The 14,103-nt window shown below is 45.8% G+C and overlaps 1 protein-coding gene across 1 annotated transcript in view; it reads left to right on the top strand.

Moving 5' to 3' along the window:
- Positions 1-9,914, top strand: part of LOC123354280 (potassium voltage-gated channel subfamily KQT member 1-like) — an 824,442-nt gene extending 814,528 nt beyond the window's left edge. Inside the window, exon 22 of the mRNA XM_044996134.1 lies at positions 8,796-9,914. Within this exon, the coding sequence (XP_044852069.1) occupies positions 8,796-8,951 (156 nt within the window). The 3' untranslated portion in view covers positions 8,952-9,914. The remainder of the gene's footprint in view (positions 1-8,795) is intronic.
- The last annotated feature ends 4,189 nt before the right edge of the window (positions 9,915-14,103 follow it).

The raw sequence follows: 14,103 nt of genomic DNA, 5'->3' as shown, positions 1-14,103 counted from the left end.
AGCTTCTACCCTGGCCCTTATGCGGCTCTCCTGTGTGCAGCAATAGTCCCGCTTCCCCCAAGTAAGAGCAGAGTGGAGTGGGAAAGTTACCCTTAATAGGGCACGAAACAAAGCAGCTCTGCCAAAGAACCTGCGGCAGCAGATTGCCCAGTATCTCCATGAGAGTTTCCTAGAGATCTCTGAGGCAGATTCCCGTGAAATGAGGGAGTCAATCAACAGCCTGTGCCACTGCTCAGACTAGGCATGTGGCAGTACACACATCATACAGACACAAGCCTGCTTTCTGCAACCGTCCTGCTCCCAAAACTCACTTCAGTGATTCCCAAAATCAAATCCACTTACCAGGGGCCTCCTCTCCTGTTTGCACTTCACCAAGATCCAACCGCTGTGACTGGCTAGCCTCCTCCAGGGTAGAGAAGGGCTCCTGGCTGCATGCATCTCTGACCTCCAAGTCCTCCTCTGCCTCTGGGTCCACCCCCCACTCCACATCCTTGTCCAAGATTTCCTCCTCCTGGCTTAGTCCACTCTCAACTGGCATGCAAGCCACCGAAATATCCACAGTGGCCTTCACACTGGAGGTGGGATCGCCACCGAGTATTGTGTCTTTGTAGCTCTTTGTAGAACCGGCAGCTCGCGGGCGCAGCACCAGAGCAGTGATTTGCCTCCCGCGCCTTGTGGTAGGCGTTCTGCAGCTCCTTCACTTTGACCCTGCACTGCAATGTGTCCCAGTCATCACCCCTTTCTCTCATGCATCATGAAATTTGTTCGTAGGTATCATAATTCCTATGGCCGGAGCACAGCTGGGACTGGACAGCCTCCTCTCCCCAAATGCTGATGAGGTCCGGCAGCTCGGCATTGCTGCAAGCGGGGGATCGCCTGGTGCATGGAGCAGGCATTGTCACCTGGAAAGATGCGCTGAGACCACTGCATGTGTCAGCGAGCAAACAGGAAGAGGACTTTCAAAATTCCCAAGGAATGTACGGGGTGGGGCTGACGGTTGATCACCTGAGGGCAGGGCAGTAGAGTTCAAACCGATGACCAGAGAGGTGAGAACAGGCATTGTGGGACACCTCCCAGAGGCCAACTGCAGTGCTATAATCAACCAGGGTGTCTACACTGGCACCACCGCACTGTACCCCCAGCGCAGAAAGCTGCACAGTTTCTGCACACTGAGTGGCTCAGCAGTGTGTACACCTCAGGAGTTACAGCATAGAAAGCCCCTTTACTGCACAGAAACTTGCCAATGGAGACAAGGCCACAGTTAAAATGAAGAGTTTCAGCAGCACTACTAGACTGATAGATGTTTGCATAAAGTCTTCTACTGATAGCAAATAAATAGGTAAAAATGAGTCGGGTAATGAACAAGCAAAGAAAAGAGAGTTAGAGTTATCAGATCCATTGGTGCAACTACTAGTTTGCCCATTTCTAATTATTAGGCAAAGAGGAGATGAAAAAGTATCCAGCTGAGCTATAAACCAAGCACACTGTGAAGTTTTGGAACAAGGTCCTTTAAAAGCCCGTCTTCTATCCCCCATCCCAGTGTTGTGTTCTGCACTATGGCATTAACATTCTGGATATTTTCATAAAGACTCTGCTATTCAGCTCAGCTATTTTGATCAGTGTCACTGGAATTGTGGAAGTCTGGACTGTTATGTGCCCAAGGAAAAAGGAACTTTCAGAAGGTGAAAACTTTTTAAAAAAAATTAATACAAGCCAACATCCACTTAGCAGAACATAAGCATGTTTGTGGGTTCATAATTTAGTGTTCCAGCAGCATATCTTCCCCTTATACTCCTCATCTGGAAGCAGTGCAAGTCAGTGAGTTGTTCACATACTTGATTTCTGCCTTCCAAACCTCCAGAAATAATATTTAAAAGGCAGACACACCCATGAAGGGGAACATTTTTGTTTTAAACTGAGTGAACTTTTTGATTATGTGGCTACTTCAATTCACTTTTTTCCCCTTTTGTTTATTGTATAGTTTGCTTTGTGTGTGTGTGTGTGTGAGGAGAGGCAGACAGATGGAGAAAAAATTAAGCTCACTTATAATTATTAGGAATGTATCCAGCCTGTGGTAAATTTGACAGCACAATTCAGTCTTCCACATTGCTGCCATTCTTAGGGCCCCCGTTTTCACACTGCAGAAATCCTTTACAGATAATCAGTGTGAACTCACTGGGCTAAAATGAAGTATTTAAAAAGGGGCCAAAGGCCCTGGTTTTCACAAAGGCAGACTTATAAGCAACCACAGATGACAAACAGTCAGATACAGAATGCAAACACTGTGCTCAAGGTTAAGAACTCTGACTTGCTGAGGCCCAATGGCTAATGTGACCCGATTCCCCTTTGCCCCCTGCTATGACTCACTGGAGCTGGTTTCAAGCCTTTTTTTTTTTAACCCTACCACATGCCATTATAGAATCATAGTTCCTTCTCAGAAGGAATGCTAACACAAATATAAATCTCGACAACTCACCCTAAAGCCCCAATAACAGCAACTTCATCTTTCAAACTGCATTGCCAGCCTCCTTTCTAAAGGGCAGTTGAGGGTATTTAAAAGCATTAAAGTTTGTAGATTGTCTCTGAAGCTCTTTTGTAATGTGGAGGAGCAGAAGTTTTGTTGCCATTTGCCAGTGGACAGCTGCCAAACTCACCTGTCTCCAAGGAGCCTACGAGGAGCATATCACATCACGTCTCTGAAAATTCTGTGGTAAGGCCTGCTGGCTTCTCACTTTACTCAGCTGAGAAATGTGTTCCCAAATTTAACCCTTTGCCCTTGCATTTGCCTGGATATGTTATTCCAAACTGACAACTTGTCCTGTTTGCAGCCAGGCTGAGGGAAAGTGGCAGTTGTTAGGAGATTTAGCAGGGTTAGCTACATTATGCCTGAGTGTCTTGGGAAAATTAGGGCCTGATTCTGAAAGTTTTACTCATGTGGCAGCCTTGACTCTTCAGAGTAATCCCACATACCTTAGACAGGCCCTGAGTTGAGCCTATTCAGCGAGGTTGGCTAGCCCAACATTTTGAATCAATTTTAAAAAGTTTCTAGGCCCTGATCCAGCAAAGTATTGAAGCATGCATCTCTCTTTAAATGAGTGGGTCCACTGACTTCAGTGGGATTATGCCTATGCTTAGTTGGCACATGCTTATGTATGTAGCTGAACTGGGGTCATAAATCAGGGGTCTGGAGGACGTGTGCTTAAAGCACAGGATTGAGAATCAGGAGAGCCCTGCCACAGATTTCCTCTCTGAGTTTGGCCAAGTCACTTAAACTCTCTGTGCCTGAGTTCCCATCTGTAAAATGGGCATTAAAATACAGTGTGTATCTAACATGCACAGGAATGATGTGAGTCTCAATTTATTAATGACTAGGAAGCTTTTTCAGGCCCTTGTATACAGGGCCGACCCCAGCGCACCAAGCGCGCGCTTGGGGCAGCATCCCATGGGAGGGCAGCAGGCGGCTCCGGTGGACCTCCCGCAGGCATGCCTGCGGAGGATCCGCTGGTCCCGCGGCTCCGGTGGAGCATCCGCAGGCATGCCTGCGGGAGGTCCACCGGAGCCGCGGGAGCAGCGGACCCTCCGCAGGCACATCTGCGGGAGGTCCACCGGAGCCGCGGGACCCGCGACCACCACAGCGCCCCCCGCGGTGTGCCGCCGTGCTTGAGGCACCCCAAATCCTAGAGCCGCCCCTGCTTGTATAGAAGACACTATGGAAGTGCAAAATGTTGTCTCTGTTGGTAAAGTGACATGCAATTCTTTTTATATGGTGGATTATGTTTTTTTCTTTTTAAACAAAAACTTCGGCGCTTCTTTCTGCTGGAGAAAATCCATAAATCCTGTAACAAAACTATTATCAGTTACACGCTTTCTCTGAACTGGTACATTGAGAAGCACGGTATTTTTGAATTATTATAAAACATGTTGGCATAATGTATATAAGATCCAAGCATATACTTTAGAGCAAAATTGACAAAATCTCACTACGTAAGGCCTTAAAATGTCCTTTATCCATCCAGTCGTACTTCCCTGCTTAAAGCTCTTCTACCCCATCTTCTTTGTGTGCAGTAACTCTGGTTTAACTTCTGCTCTGTACATTATTTCTGCTTAAGAAAGATTCTGTTGAGTCACTACTGGCGTCAGCCAAACAGGCTTTTCAAGAACTGGGGAGCAAGAAAATCAAGGCTGTGGTTTTAAATTAATTCCAGGCTGCTTAACCCTTTCAACTCTAGTGTTTTCCAGATTTCCAGCCAAATACATGCTTAACAGAACATGCAGATTTTCTGTCTCCATACATTTTTCTCTGTGTATGGAACACTCTACACACATGGGGTACATCTATACTGCAGCTGGGGTTTTGGTTTATAGTTCGTGCAGACCAGTGGTTCTCAAAAAATTTTATTGGTGACCCCTTTCACGCAGCACGCCTCTGAGTGTGACCCCCCCTTATAAATTAAAAACACATTTTTTTATATTTAACACTATTATACATGCTGGAGGCAAAGTGGGGTTTGGGGGTGGCGGCTGACAGCTCGCAACCCCCCATGTAATAACCTTGTGACCCCCTGAGGGGTCACGGCCCCCAGTTTGAGACGTGTGAAGCCCACATCTTCTATTTTTAGGAGCAAGCCAGAGTACAGCTAGCACTGGTACATCTACACACACTGCTATTTTTATCCCCTGGCTACAATGTATCCATACACACCCACCACTGTGACATCATAATACCTCAATAATGAGCTGTTCAGTAAGTGACTTAACTCAATTGTCAGCCCCTGTCATCCGCTCACCTCTGACCCACAGTCCCACCACTCGGTAAACAGCTATGATGAAGATGGGAGTGGAGAAGGCCAGAAAGAAGAGGAGGAAAAAGAGGGCACAGAGGAGAGGAAAGTCAGGATTCTCTTACCCCAACCATAAGAAGTGTACAGAGCTTCAGACAGCATGGACCAAATTCACCCCCATGTCACTTCATTGATGTATTGCTCCAAAGGGTTAAGAAATGAGAACAGGTCTGTTTCTACCATTGACCAAATTCGAGAGAGAGCTGCTGTAACAGCATCAACCTCTTTCAGGATGATTTTTGAGTTACAAGACAAGTAAACGGTCAGAGTGCCACAGATGGTATCGGGGGCATGTTGGGCCAGGAGGTGGATGGAACTCTCTCATGACAATCTTCAGTTAGTGTTTGGTCCTTTAAGGACCACATGCTGATAGTATAAGTTAGAGCAACACTGAGGCTGCTCTAACTCACCCTAGGCACAGGCTGGCCCAGAGAATCAGGGAGCTGTAACAAGCAATGCGACATTCCATTCCCCTTCCTGCCCCAAGCGGTGCTCAGACACGGGAGAAAGTCCACCCCACTGTATTCACAGTACTCTATAATTGCCAGATAAAAATTTGAGATAAGATGAGTCAAGGTTTTATTGGCTTCCAATAAAGACCTGTCAGCCACCAACAAGGGAATTGGGTGGATTTTCTTTTAGAGATTTTAATAAAAACTAGAGACACCACCACCAAATACCACCCCTCCCCCGCTTTTTTTCATAACAGACTCAGGTCTAAGGGTTATGTCCCTGAGTAACCTCTAGATCATTAGTAAGGTTTCTAAACCCTCTAACCCCTGAAACACGAGTCTCTGAAAACTCACATCCACTCAAACCAATTCCAACCCCAGACTGTCTTTAGCAGTTTAGAATCCAAAGCAAAAGGTTCATGCCGTACCTGCATCCCTGGTTGTTGTGACAATGTTATATAGCCAGCTATAAAAGATCTATGGCAACTGTTAGAGTTAACTTCACTAAGGTTGTAAATCAGTTATTTTAAGCTAGCATTACTAGAACATAATAGCTGCTGAAAAATAAAAGTTTGAAAGTTAACCATGTGGAGTTAAAGTTCCATAATCACCTTAACTCTGACCTTCTACCCTCAATCCAACCCACTTTATGGGGAGATGGGTCTATTATAAGTATTATAGGAACTTTAGAAGCTTTAGCAACATTTGATTACGCAAGCAGAGGTAATGTATTCTACCCATATGCCTCAGTGTCTTTTGCTAATGATGGTACTCTTACTTCACTCATCAATTTATGCAGAGTGGCTGGATTATAGGCACACATCGGGACTGTTTCTGAAGGGTGCAGCCTTCAGATCCATATAGGAATGTGTAGCGGAATGGAGATCTTAGATACAGTAGGTGTCTGGTTGGTATACAGAGTGTTGATTAAGTAATAATTTTTTTCTGGGTAGCAGTGGACAGTGCTGTTTCTGTACCATATACAGGTAATAAGTTAATAACAAATTGTCCTGGAGCCCTGTGATTTTTGTTTTCCCCCTTTTGAACCCTCCTGTGGTAGAAAGTGGGAGATACCACCCTGTTCACGCCTTCAGGCAGGGAAATGTGTGGAAATGAAATTCTGCTCCTACCTAATTGCCCCTCTAGGGGTTAAGCATGGTGAAGGAAGGAATGCAGCTTCTGCTGCTAAAAGAGAGATTCGGTCCCATTCTATCTCCCCCAGGGCTGACAGGAAGCACCACTGCTTAGGGACTGGCAGGAGCACAGCCAGTTTCTCCTGGTTGCACTGTTGAGAGAATCGATGAATTAAAGGGCAGGGGTTTCAGCAAGAAGACTGTAGGTGTGTCTGTCTCTCTTTTGCGGGGCAGATCTCCACCACTGCCTTTCCTATCAAGTGGAAGGTTGTCTATATGTAAAGATACCGGCAGCCATGGTGATATACTGCATTCGAGCCCTGTTGTGAACGATCAAGGCAGCTGACGTGATACTGACCAGGACTTTCCAGTCACAGGAGCCCAGAACAATTCATGTTCAGCATCGTGTCAGATAATCGTGATGGAATCCTGTGGGTTTAATCATGATTCGCTCACAAGATGCTGAAGGTGGCAACATTTTGTAGTGTGGACCAGTCCCTCAGCAACAACTGAATAATACCAGGTATCAGAGGGGTAGCCATGTTAGTCTGGATCTGTAAAAGCAGCAAAGAGTCCTGTGGCACCTTATAAACTAACAGACGTATTGGAGCATGAGCTTTTGTGGATGAATACCCACTTCTTCATGCATCCTACGAAGTGGGTATTCACCCACGAAAGCTCATGCTCCAATACGTCTGTTAGTCTAGAAGGTGCCACATGACTCTTTGCTGAATAATACCAGTGTAGGGTTTCTGGGCTGAGGCCAAGATTTTTCAACATGATTAGTGATTTTGGGGTGCCTCCATTTTCTTTAGTGCCCAGCTTGACACACCTTGAAGGGGCCTAATTTTCAGAAAGTGCGCATCCACCCTCTGTAAACCGGGCCCCTTCAAGGAGCCTTCAGTTGGGCACCCAAAACTATGACTCATTTTTGAAAATCTTGGCCCAAATCATGTTTGAAATGACATTTCATACACATGAGAAGACTCTTCCAAAAGCAAAATAACCCTCTTGTTTTTTCAAACTTTCATCTCCAGGGCACCTTGTTGGATAGAACCCAGCCGTCAACGGAAAAAGTAAAAGGTTCTTCTCTGGCTAGAGAACATGCATGAGAAAATTCATCTGGAAAGCCAGTGATTTAATGAAGTGAAAGGAGCAATCAAAATCAAGCTTCTAATAGAAAGTTAATCCTTATACCATAGATCCATAATTTACCAGCAAACTAGAGCTCCGATATTCTTTATAGACCAGCCTTCGAATGATGTACATAAATGTACATAGTACTAGCTAAATCGCCAATCATAATACATATCACAGAGTTGTCTATCATAAATGCAGGAAGAGGATCATTCAGTGGCCCAAGATAGTAAAATAGGGAATAATGGCCTAAATCTGAGGAAGGCAAAAGTGTAAAATAGACCTGGGGGCAGAGGGAGGAATTAAGCTAATTTGAGCAGTGAAATAGATTGTCAACGCAGAACTTCAAAGGAGGCACCCTCCCTACAGATGATCTAAGATAGGTTAGATAAGGCACTTCTGGGAATGCTGCAAAATGCAGAGAGTCAGAGGGGATGACTCAGCCAGCCTTTGCTGGGCCTGCTTTCTAGGACCACTAATCTGCTATTTCTGTGGCTTTCCCAGTGACTTTATTACAGCGTAAGGCAGGAGTGGCCAACCTGTGGCTCTGGACCCACATGCGGCTCTTCAGAAGTTAATATGCGGCTCCTTGTATAGGCACCGACTCTGGGGCTGGAGCTACAGGTGCCAACTTTCCAGTGTGCTGGGGGGTGCTCACTGCTCAACCCCTGGCTCTGCCGCAAGACCTGCCCCCACTCCATCCCTTCCCACACCCTCCCCTGAGCCTGCAGTGCCCTCACTTCTCCCCCTCCCCTCCCCGGAGCCTCCTGCACACCACAAAACAGCTGATCGGGAGGTGCGGGGAGGGAGGAGGAGGTGCTGATCAGTGAGCAGGAAGTGCTGGGAGCAGGAGGTGGGGAGCCAATGGGGAGCTGCTAACGTATTACGGTGGCTCTTTGGCAATGTACACTGGTAAATTCTGGCTCCTTCTCAGGCTCAGGTTGGCCACCCCGGCGTAAGGTTTGATCTTCACATTAGCCTAAGCACAGAACTGTGCACAACACGGTGGTTTGAGGACTTGTAGAAGCCTCTTGTTCTTTTGTATTTGGTTTACATGTGTTTGTGAAGATGCCAGTGCTGTACACAATATTTCTATTTCCAATATTATCAGGCTGCCCCTTTGCAGCAGCACCGCCATTCTCTTTTAAAATACATGTACGTAGTCATAAGAGTGAACAGGCAGAGGGTGTGTGACCATCTGATAGACCATCCGCTTTGTGATTTCCTAACAGGTCACGCAGATGGACCAAAAGCTTGATGACATCCTGAGCAGTCTCCAAACTCAATTTGGCACTCAGCCACAAGCGCAGACATCAACCCCAGCCACCCCAACTGGTAGACGTTTTCGGTCATCCTTGGATTCCCCTCCTATGAACCGGAAAATGTAAAAGCAGCAGGATACCACGTGGTCACCTACTCCTTCTCTCAAGTATAGTTACGGTACTTTTATTACTGGTGTCTGGAACTTCTGCATTCGTCATTGGTTGAAGTTAAATATTCTGCGGCAGTCTGTTAAATTAAAAAAAGCCCCGATGTGTACAAACCCACAAACTTTTGCACCCAGTATCTTGGCAATTATGGGAGAATCCATGTCAGCTTGTGGGATGCTGATAGTGCCGTAGTATTTAGGTGGACTGTGTACACACACACACACACACACACACACACACACTGTTAAAGTGAGAATCCCATAACGAGGTAGGACAACTCTCATTCATAGGTGAAACGAAAGAGGATTGCCTTTTTGGCATTCACTCTTCTGTTCGTGCTAGTTTAATGCATGCAGCATGCTCAAGCAGGGGAGGGGGCCATCATTTGAACATGAAACAAATGGAAATCAGTGAACAGGAAAATTAAACAGCATGTTTTGAAGTAAAGACTTCAACCAAGCAGTGAAGATCATGAAAGGGGCAGATTTATCTGCTAGTGTGAATGACAAAGTAAAAACAACAGGCTACTGATCAAAAATATGAAAGTGTACAGAGGCTGGTCAACATGCGAAAGACTGAAGCAAGACCTCAGCTAATTAAAGCAAAGCGTTTGCCAATGAGATGAGATGCACGTTGCAACAGACAGAAACGAGAGATAAAATCTGCTTTGGGTAACAGCACAAGAACATTTTAATAGCTATCAGCTGCACTGATGACTGTTATCCACAATGTTCTCACTGTTTTACTTTCATTCAGTGACGATTATTGACTCCAGTTGCCTTATTTTTAATAAATGAAACCTGCATAACAACAAGATGCATAAAAACATGCAAAGCCCAGTTTTAATGACTGAACTAACCCTGTACAGCCGCAGTGCTGCCGGCGTGATTTTGAATGACAATGTTTTGAAAAAACAAATGCACACACACTGTAGCTGAAAGCTAGTCTTTATTGAAATAAATTGCTGTATATAAAAATGCTGCATTTTCATGTAATTTGATTGTAAATTGAGTGCAGATGCTGGCTGAAGTACTGTTTCTGTGAAATGCTAAGGATGTGTACAATTACTCGTGTAAGAAAATGTATCTTCTCTTGCACATCAGCCAAGCAATAATATTGCTGAATATGTAAATAATAACCGTAAATAAAAAGGTATATTGCTATTTACTAAGTCCTTTTTTATATTTGCCTTGAAGTTTCATGGTAAGTACAGTCAACCTTATTCAGAAGAAGCCAAAACCAAACCGAGTTCTTTGAACCCTGTATCAACTTGCAGTGAGGGGTAGGATGGTCTACCGGGCTATGCATGGCAGTAGGAGCTAGGAACTCCTGAGCTCTAATCCTGACTGTATCCGTAGGAGCATCCGGAGGGCCCAGGCTCCCCAGTATGTAGCAGTGTGTTTCAGCTGGCCTGACCAGCTCAGGGTACCCCAACTCATTTTTGTCATCTGTAGCTAAAGGGTGTCATGTAAGATATCAGATGCAAACTGGCAACACGATGGTCAACATGATTGTGTGGTATACGTACAGGTGATGTATGAAAACGTATAAATGTGTGCTGGAAATATGTTCTTCAAGTGCGTTTGACAGGCAGGCAAAGGAATGTGGTTCCACCTGCTTGAATGCGTCTCCAGTGTAACTTGAGCAAGGAGAGACAAGGAAATTACATTTATATGCCAGGTAGACAAAGCCATCGGGCAAACAAGTGTGGGTGATGGTCACTTAACGAGGGATGGAAGCTGCAGCTCCAGGACACCTTCCTGCCTCCTGAAACAAGGTCATTGACCTTTGGAAGATATAAGCAGAGCGAGAGAGAGCCGTCTTGGCATCCTTCACCTGAAAAGTCAAAGGGTATGTCTACACTGCAATAGAAAACCCATGGCTGACACGAGTCGGCTGATTCAGGTTCATGGGGCTTGGTTCTGTGGGGCTATAAAATTGCATTTTAAATGTTCTGGCTGGAGCCCAGGCTCTGGAACCAGGAGCCCTGGAACAGGGGGGCCAGAGCCCCACCACTTTTAAACCTGGGAAGGCTATTCCCTTCCACTTTTTACTGGCCGTAAGTGTGAGTGACAGGGGGAGGGGCGAAGAGGCATGAATAGGGGACAGGTCTTGGGGCGGAGAGGCGGGGCAGGAGTGGGGCCTAGGAGAAAGGGCAGCGTGAAGGCAGGGGCATGTGGAGAATGGGCAGCGTGAGGGCGGGGACGTGTGGAGAAGGGGCAGTGTGAGGGCGGGGACGTGTGGAGAAGGGGCAGTGTGGGGGTTAGACCTCGGGGGGGGGATGGTGCGGCACAGGGGATGGGGCCACAGTTTAGCTGCCTGTGGCCCCCCCACCTTTAGGGCACTTCCACCACTCCTGTTTGGGACCCTCCCCTCTCACAGGCTCTCGGAGCCTGGGCTCCAGCCTGAGCGCAAATATCTGCACTGCAATTTTATACCCCACAGAACTGAGCCCCCATGAGCCCAAGTCAGCTGGTCTGGGCCAGCCAAAGATGTTTTATTGCAATGGAGGCAGACCCAAAGAAACAAAGCACTTTGAGCTCTGTGTTGGGATTCTGACTAAGAACTGGCCAGCCATGCTGGAAAAACAACTGTGGTGAGAAAATTACTTTGAACAAAAGACTCTAGTTTGTTAAGTTAGGTTTTAGTCTTAGAAGCATTGTTTGTTTGTTTGTTACTTTGGTTTGTTTGAAACCATTTCTATCCCAACTCCTTCTATCACTTGGGACCTTCCTCGGTATCACCGCAATAGCTGTTCTATGTTAATAAACATACGCTTGTTTTATTACATAGCCCTCCCAGTGCGGTCTTTCAGACTGAAAAGTGAAATCCTCAGCCAAGCTAATAAGCTGGGCTGTTGGCTGTCTTTTTAAAGGAGCAGCAAACACAAAAGGCTTTGTGAGTGTTTCGGTGGGAGGGACTGGACACTACAGGGGAAACTTGGGGCTGGAAGCGCGGTTGGTGTCACCCTGTAAGGAGTAACCCAGCTGGGGTGAGACTATTGTGCTGTGAGCACGCGGCTGGTCTCAGCTCCACAGCGCAGAGGCATCCAGGGTTACAGGGCCGGCGGTGACACACCGCCTTACTGATCTGGGTTGAACCCCAAAGCATCCCACTGACTCTGCTACTGATTCACTCTGTGATCTTGAGCTAGATGTTTAGGCCCAGGTCTTCACAGGAATTGAGGCACCTAACAACAGTTGTTTTCAGTGAGGATCTGGGCCTTCACCTGTGAGATTTGTCTGTGAAAAAGGGGATTCGCTTTATTTATTATTTGTTTGGCAGGCCCCTAAAGTGTGGTGGACACTTAACAGAACAGACAGAAGATACCGTGCCTGCTCTGAAGCACTTACAAACACGCTTACCTAGCTCACTGTATGAGGTGTCTCAGGAGGTGTGGAGGATCAAGAGTCTACAGTACTTTGACCATGTAAACTGCTACGGAGGTAAAATACAGCCTTGGGTATCAACATGTAGCTGGGACCACGAAGTTCACTGGCACAATCAAAGGTCTGAATGAATGGAGGTTGCTGAGGCCAAAGATCTGCAGAGTTAGGATCAATCCCTATCAGGTGCTAAGCACCTTCCACTCCCACTGATGTCCATGGGCATTGAGGATGCTCAGCACTTCCCAGGAGGCATTCTGTGCCTTGCAAGATTAGGCCATCAATAAACAAATGACCATTTTAATGCAGTCAAATCAGCCACTAATCACCTATCCCTTTGAAACTCTTTTCCACATTTATGTGTCTGGGAATTCAGGCTTGGAAAGAGCACTCTCAGGCTGATTCCAGTCTGTAGACTGGAGATGCTTCTAACACACAGCACTAATGACATGTGAGAGGCAATGAAAAAAGAAATGTGCTTTTAATTAAATCAGCTGATGAGCCACCATTCCGTTTGGGCTGATTACTGTGGAGAATTACTGAGCATTACCAAATACAGCATGCAACACGGGAAAATGGGAATTAATCACTGTCAGAGTAGTGCTGAGCTGCCGCTGGCCATCAGGCAGAATTGTGAGTTTCAGAGATATATCAGTAATAGCCCTTAGTGCTTTCAACCTAATTCACTTGGACGTGATCTTTACTTTCCAAAATGTGCTCTGTTGTGCCACCAACAAGGAGACTGTCTCTTTCACACTCTATTTCCCCCAGTAGTCAGAAAGGAAAAGAGAGCAGACATCACTAGAGGGGCTCATGGATTTTGCTTTTGAACCCACCCACTCCAGCAAATCTAAAGGCAGGCAAGATGAAATTTCCTTCCTGGGAAATACCAAATGTTTGTCATTGGCATCCCTTATCGTTTCCATTACTAGTAATTAATAACAACCCTATTTTACTTATTAATGTGACACCTGCAAAGGGGGTCAGGGCAAAGTACAACACAAGAAAGCTCTTTACTAAAATATGCCCATTATAACAACATTTTTACCCTATGAAACTTAAAATAAATGTAATTGGTCCAATATGCAGGGGGTAAAAAAGGAGGGATGGAAGGGAGGGAGAAAGAAAAGAGCCATCAACGTGAGGCCAAGAGTGATAATTTGAAAAAAAAATTGGATGAAAAGAAATTGAACACACAGAATTATAGGGACCTTGGGAGGTCATCTAGCCCATTCCCCAGCACAGATGTAGGACCCAGTATACCTAAACTATCCCTGACAGGTGTTTGTCCAACCTGTTCTTAAAAACCTCTGATGATGGGTATTCCCTCACCCCTTTTGGTAACCTATTCCAGTACTTAACTACCTTTCTAGCTATCCTAAATCCCCCTTGCTGCAGATTAAACCCATTACTTCTTGTCCTTCCCTCAGTGGGCGTGGAGAACAACTGATCACTGTCCTCTTGGTAACAGCCCTTCTCATATGTGAAGACTGTTATCAGGTTCCCCACTCAGACTCCTTTTCTCAAAAGCAGATTGTCTAAAACTTCTATCATATTTGTGGCTCTCCTCTGGACTCCAACTTGTCTACATCTTTCTTAAAGTGTGACACTCCAAAAAGTAGGACAATTATCTCCTGTGTCTTACATATGACAATCCTGTTAGTACACCCCAGAGTGATGAGTCTTTTTTGCAATTGAATCACATTGTTGACTCATTCAACTTG

Source organism: Mauremys mutica, chromosome 1, assembly GCF_020497125.1.
Source record: "Mauremys mutica isolate MM-2020 ecotype Southern chromosome 1, ASM2049712v1, whole genome shotgun sequence".
Taxonomy (NCBI): Eukaryota; Metazoa; Chordata; order Testudines; family Geoemydidae; genus Mauremys; species Mauremys mutica.
This window is presented reverse-complemented; position numbering and strand designations above follow the sequence as displayed.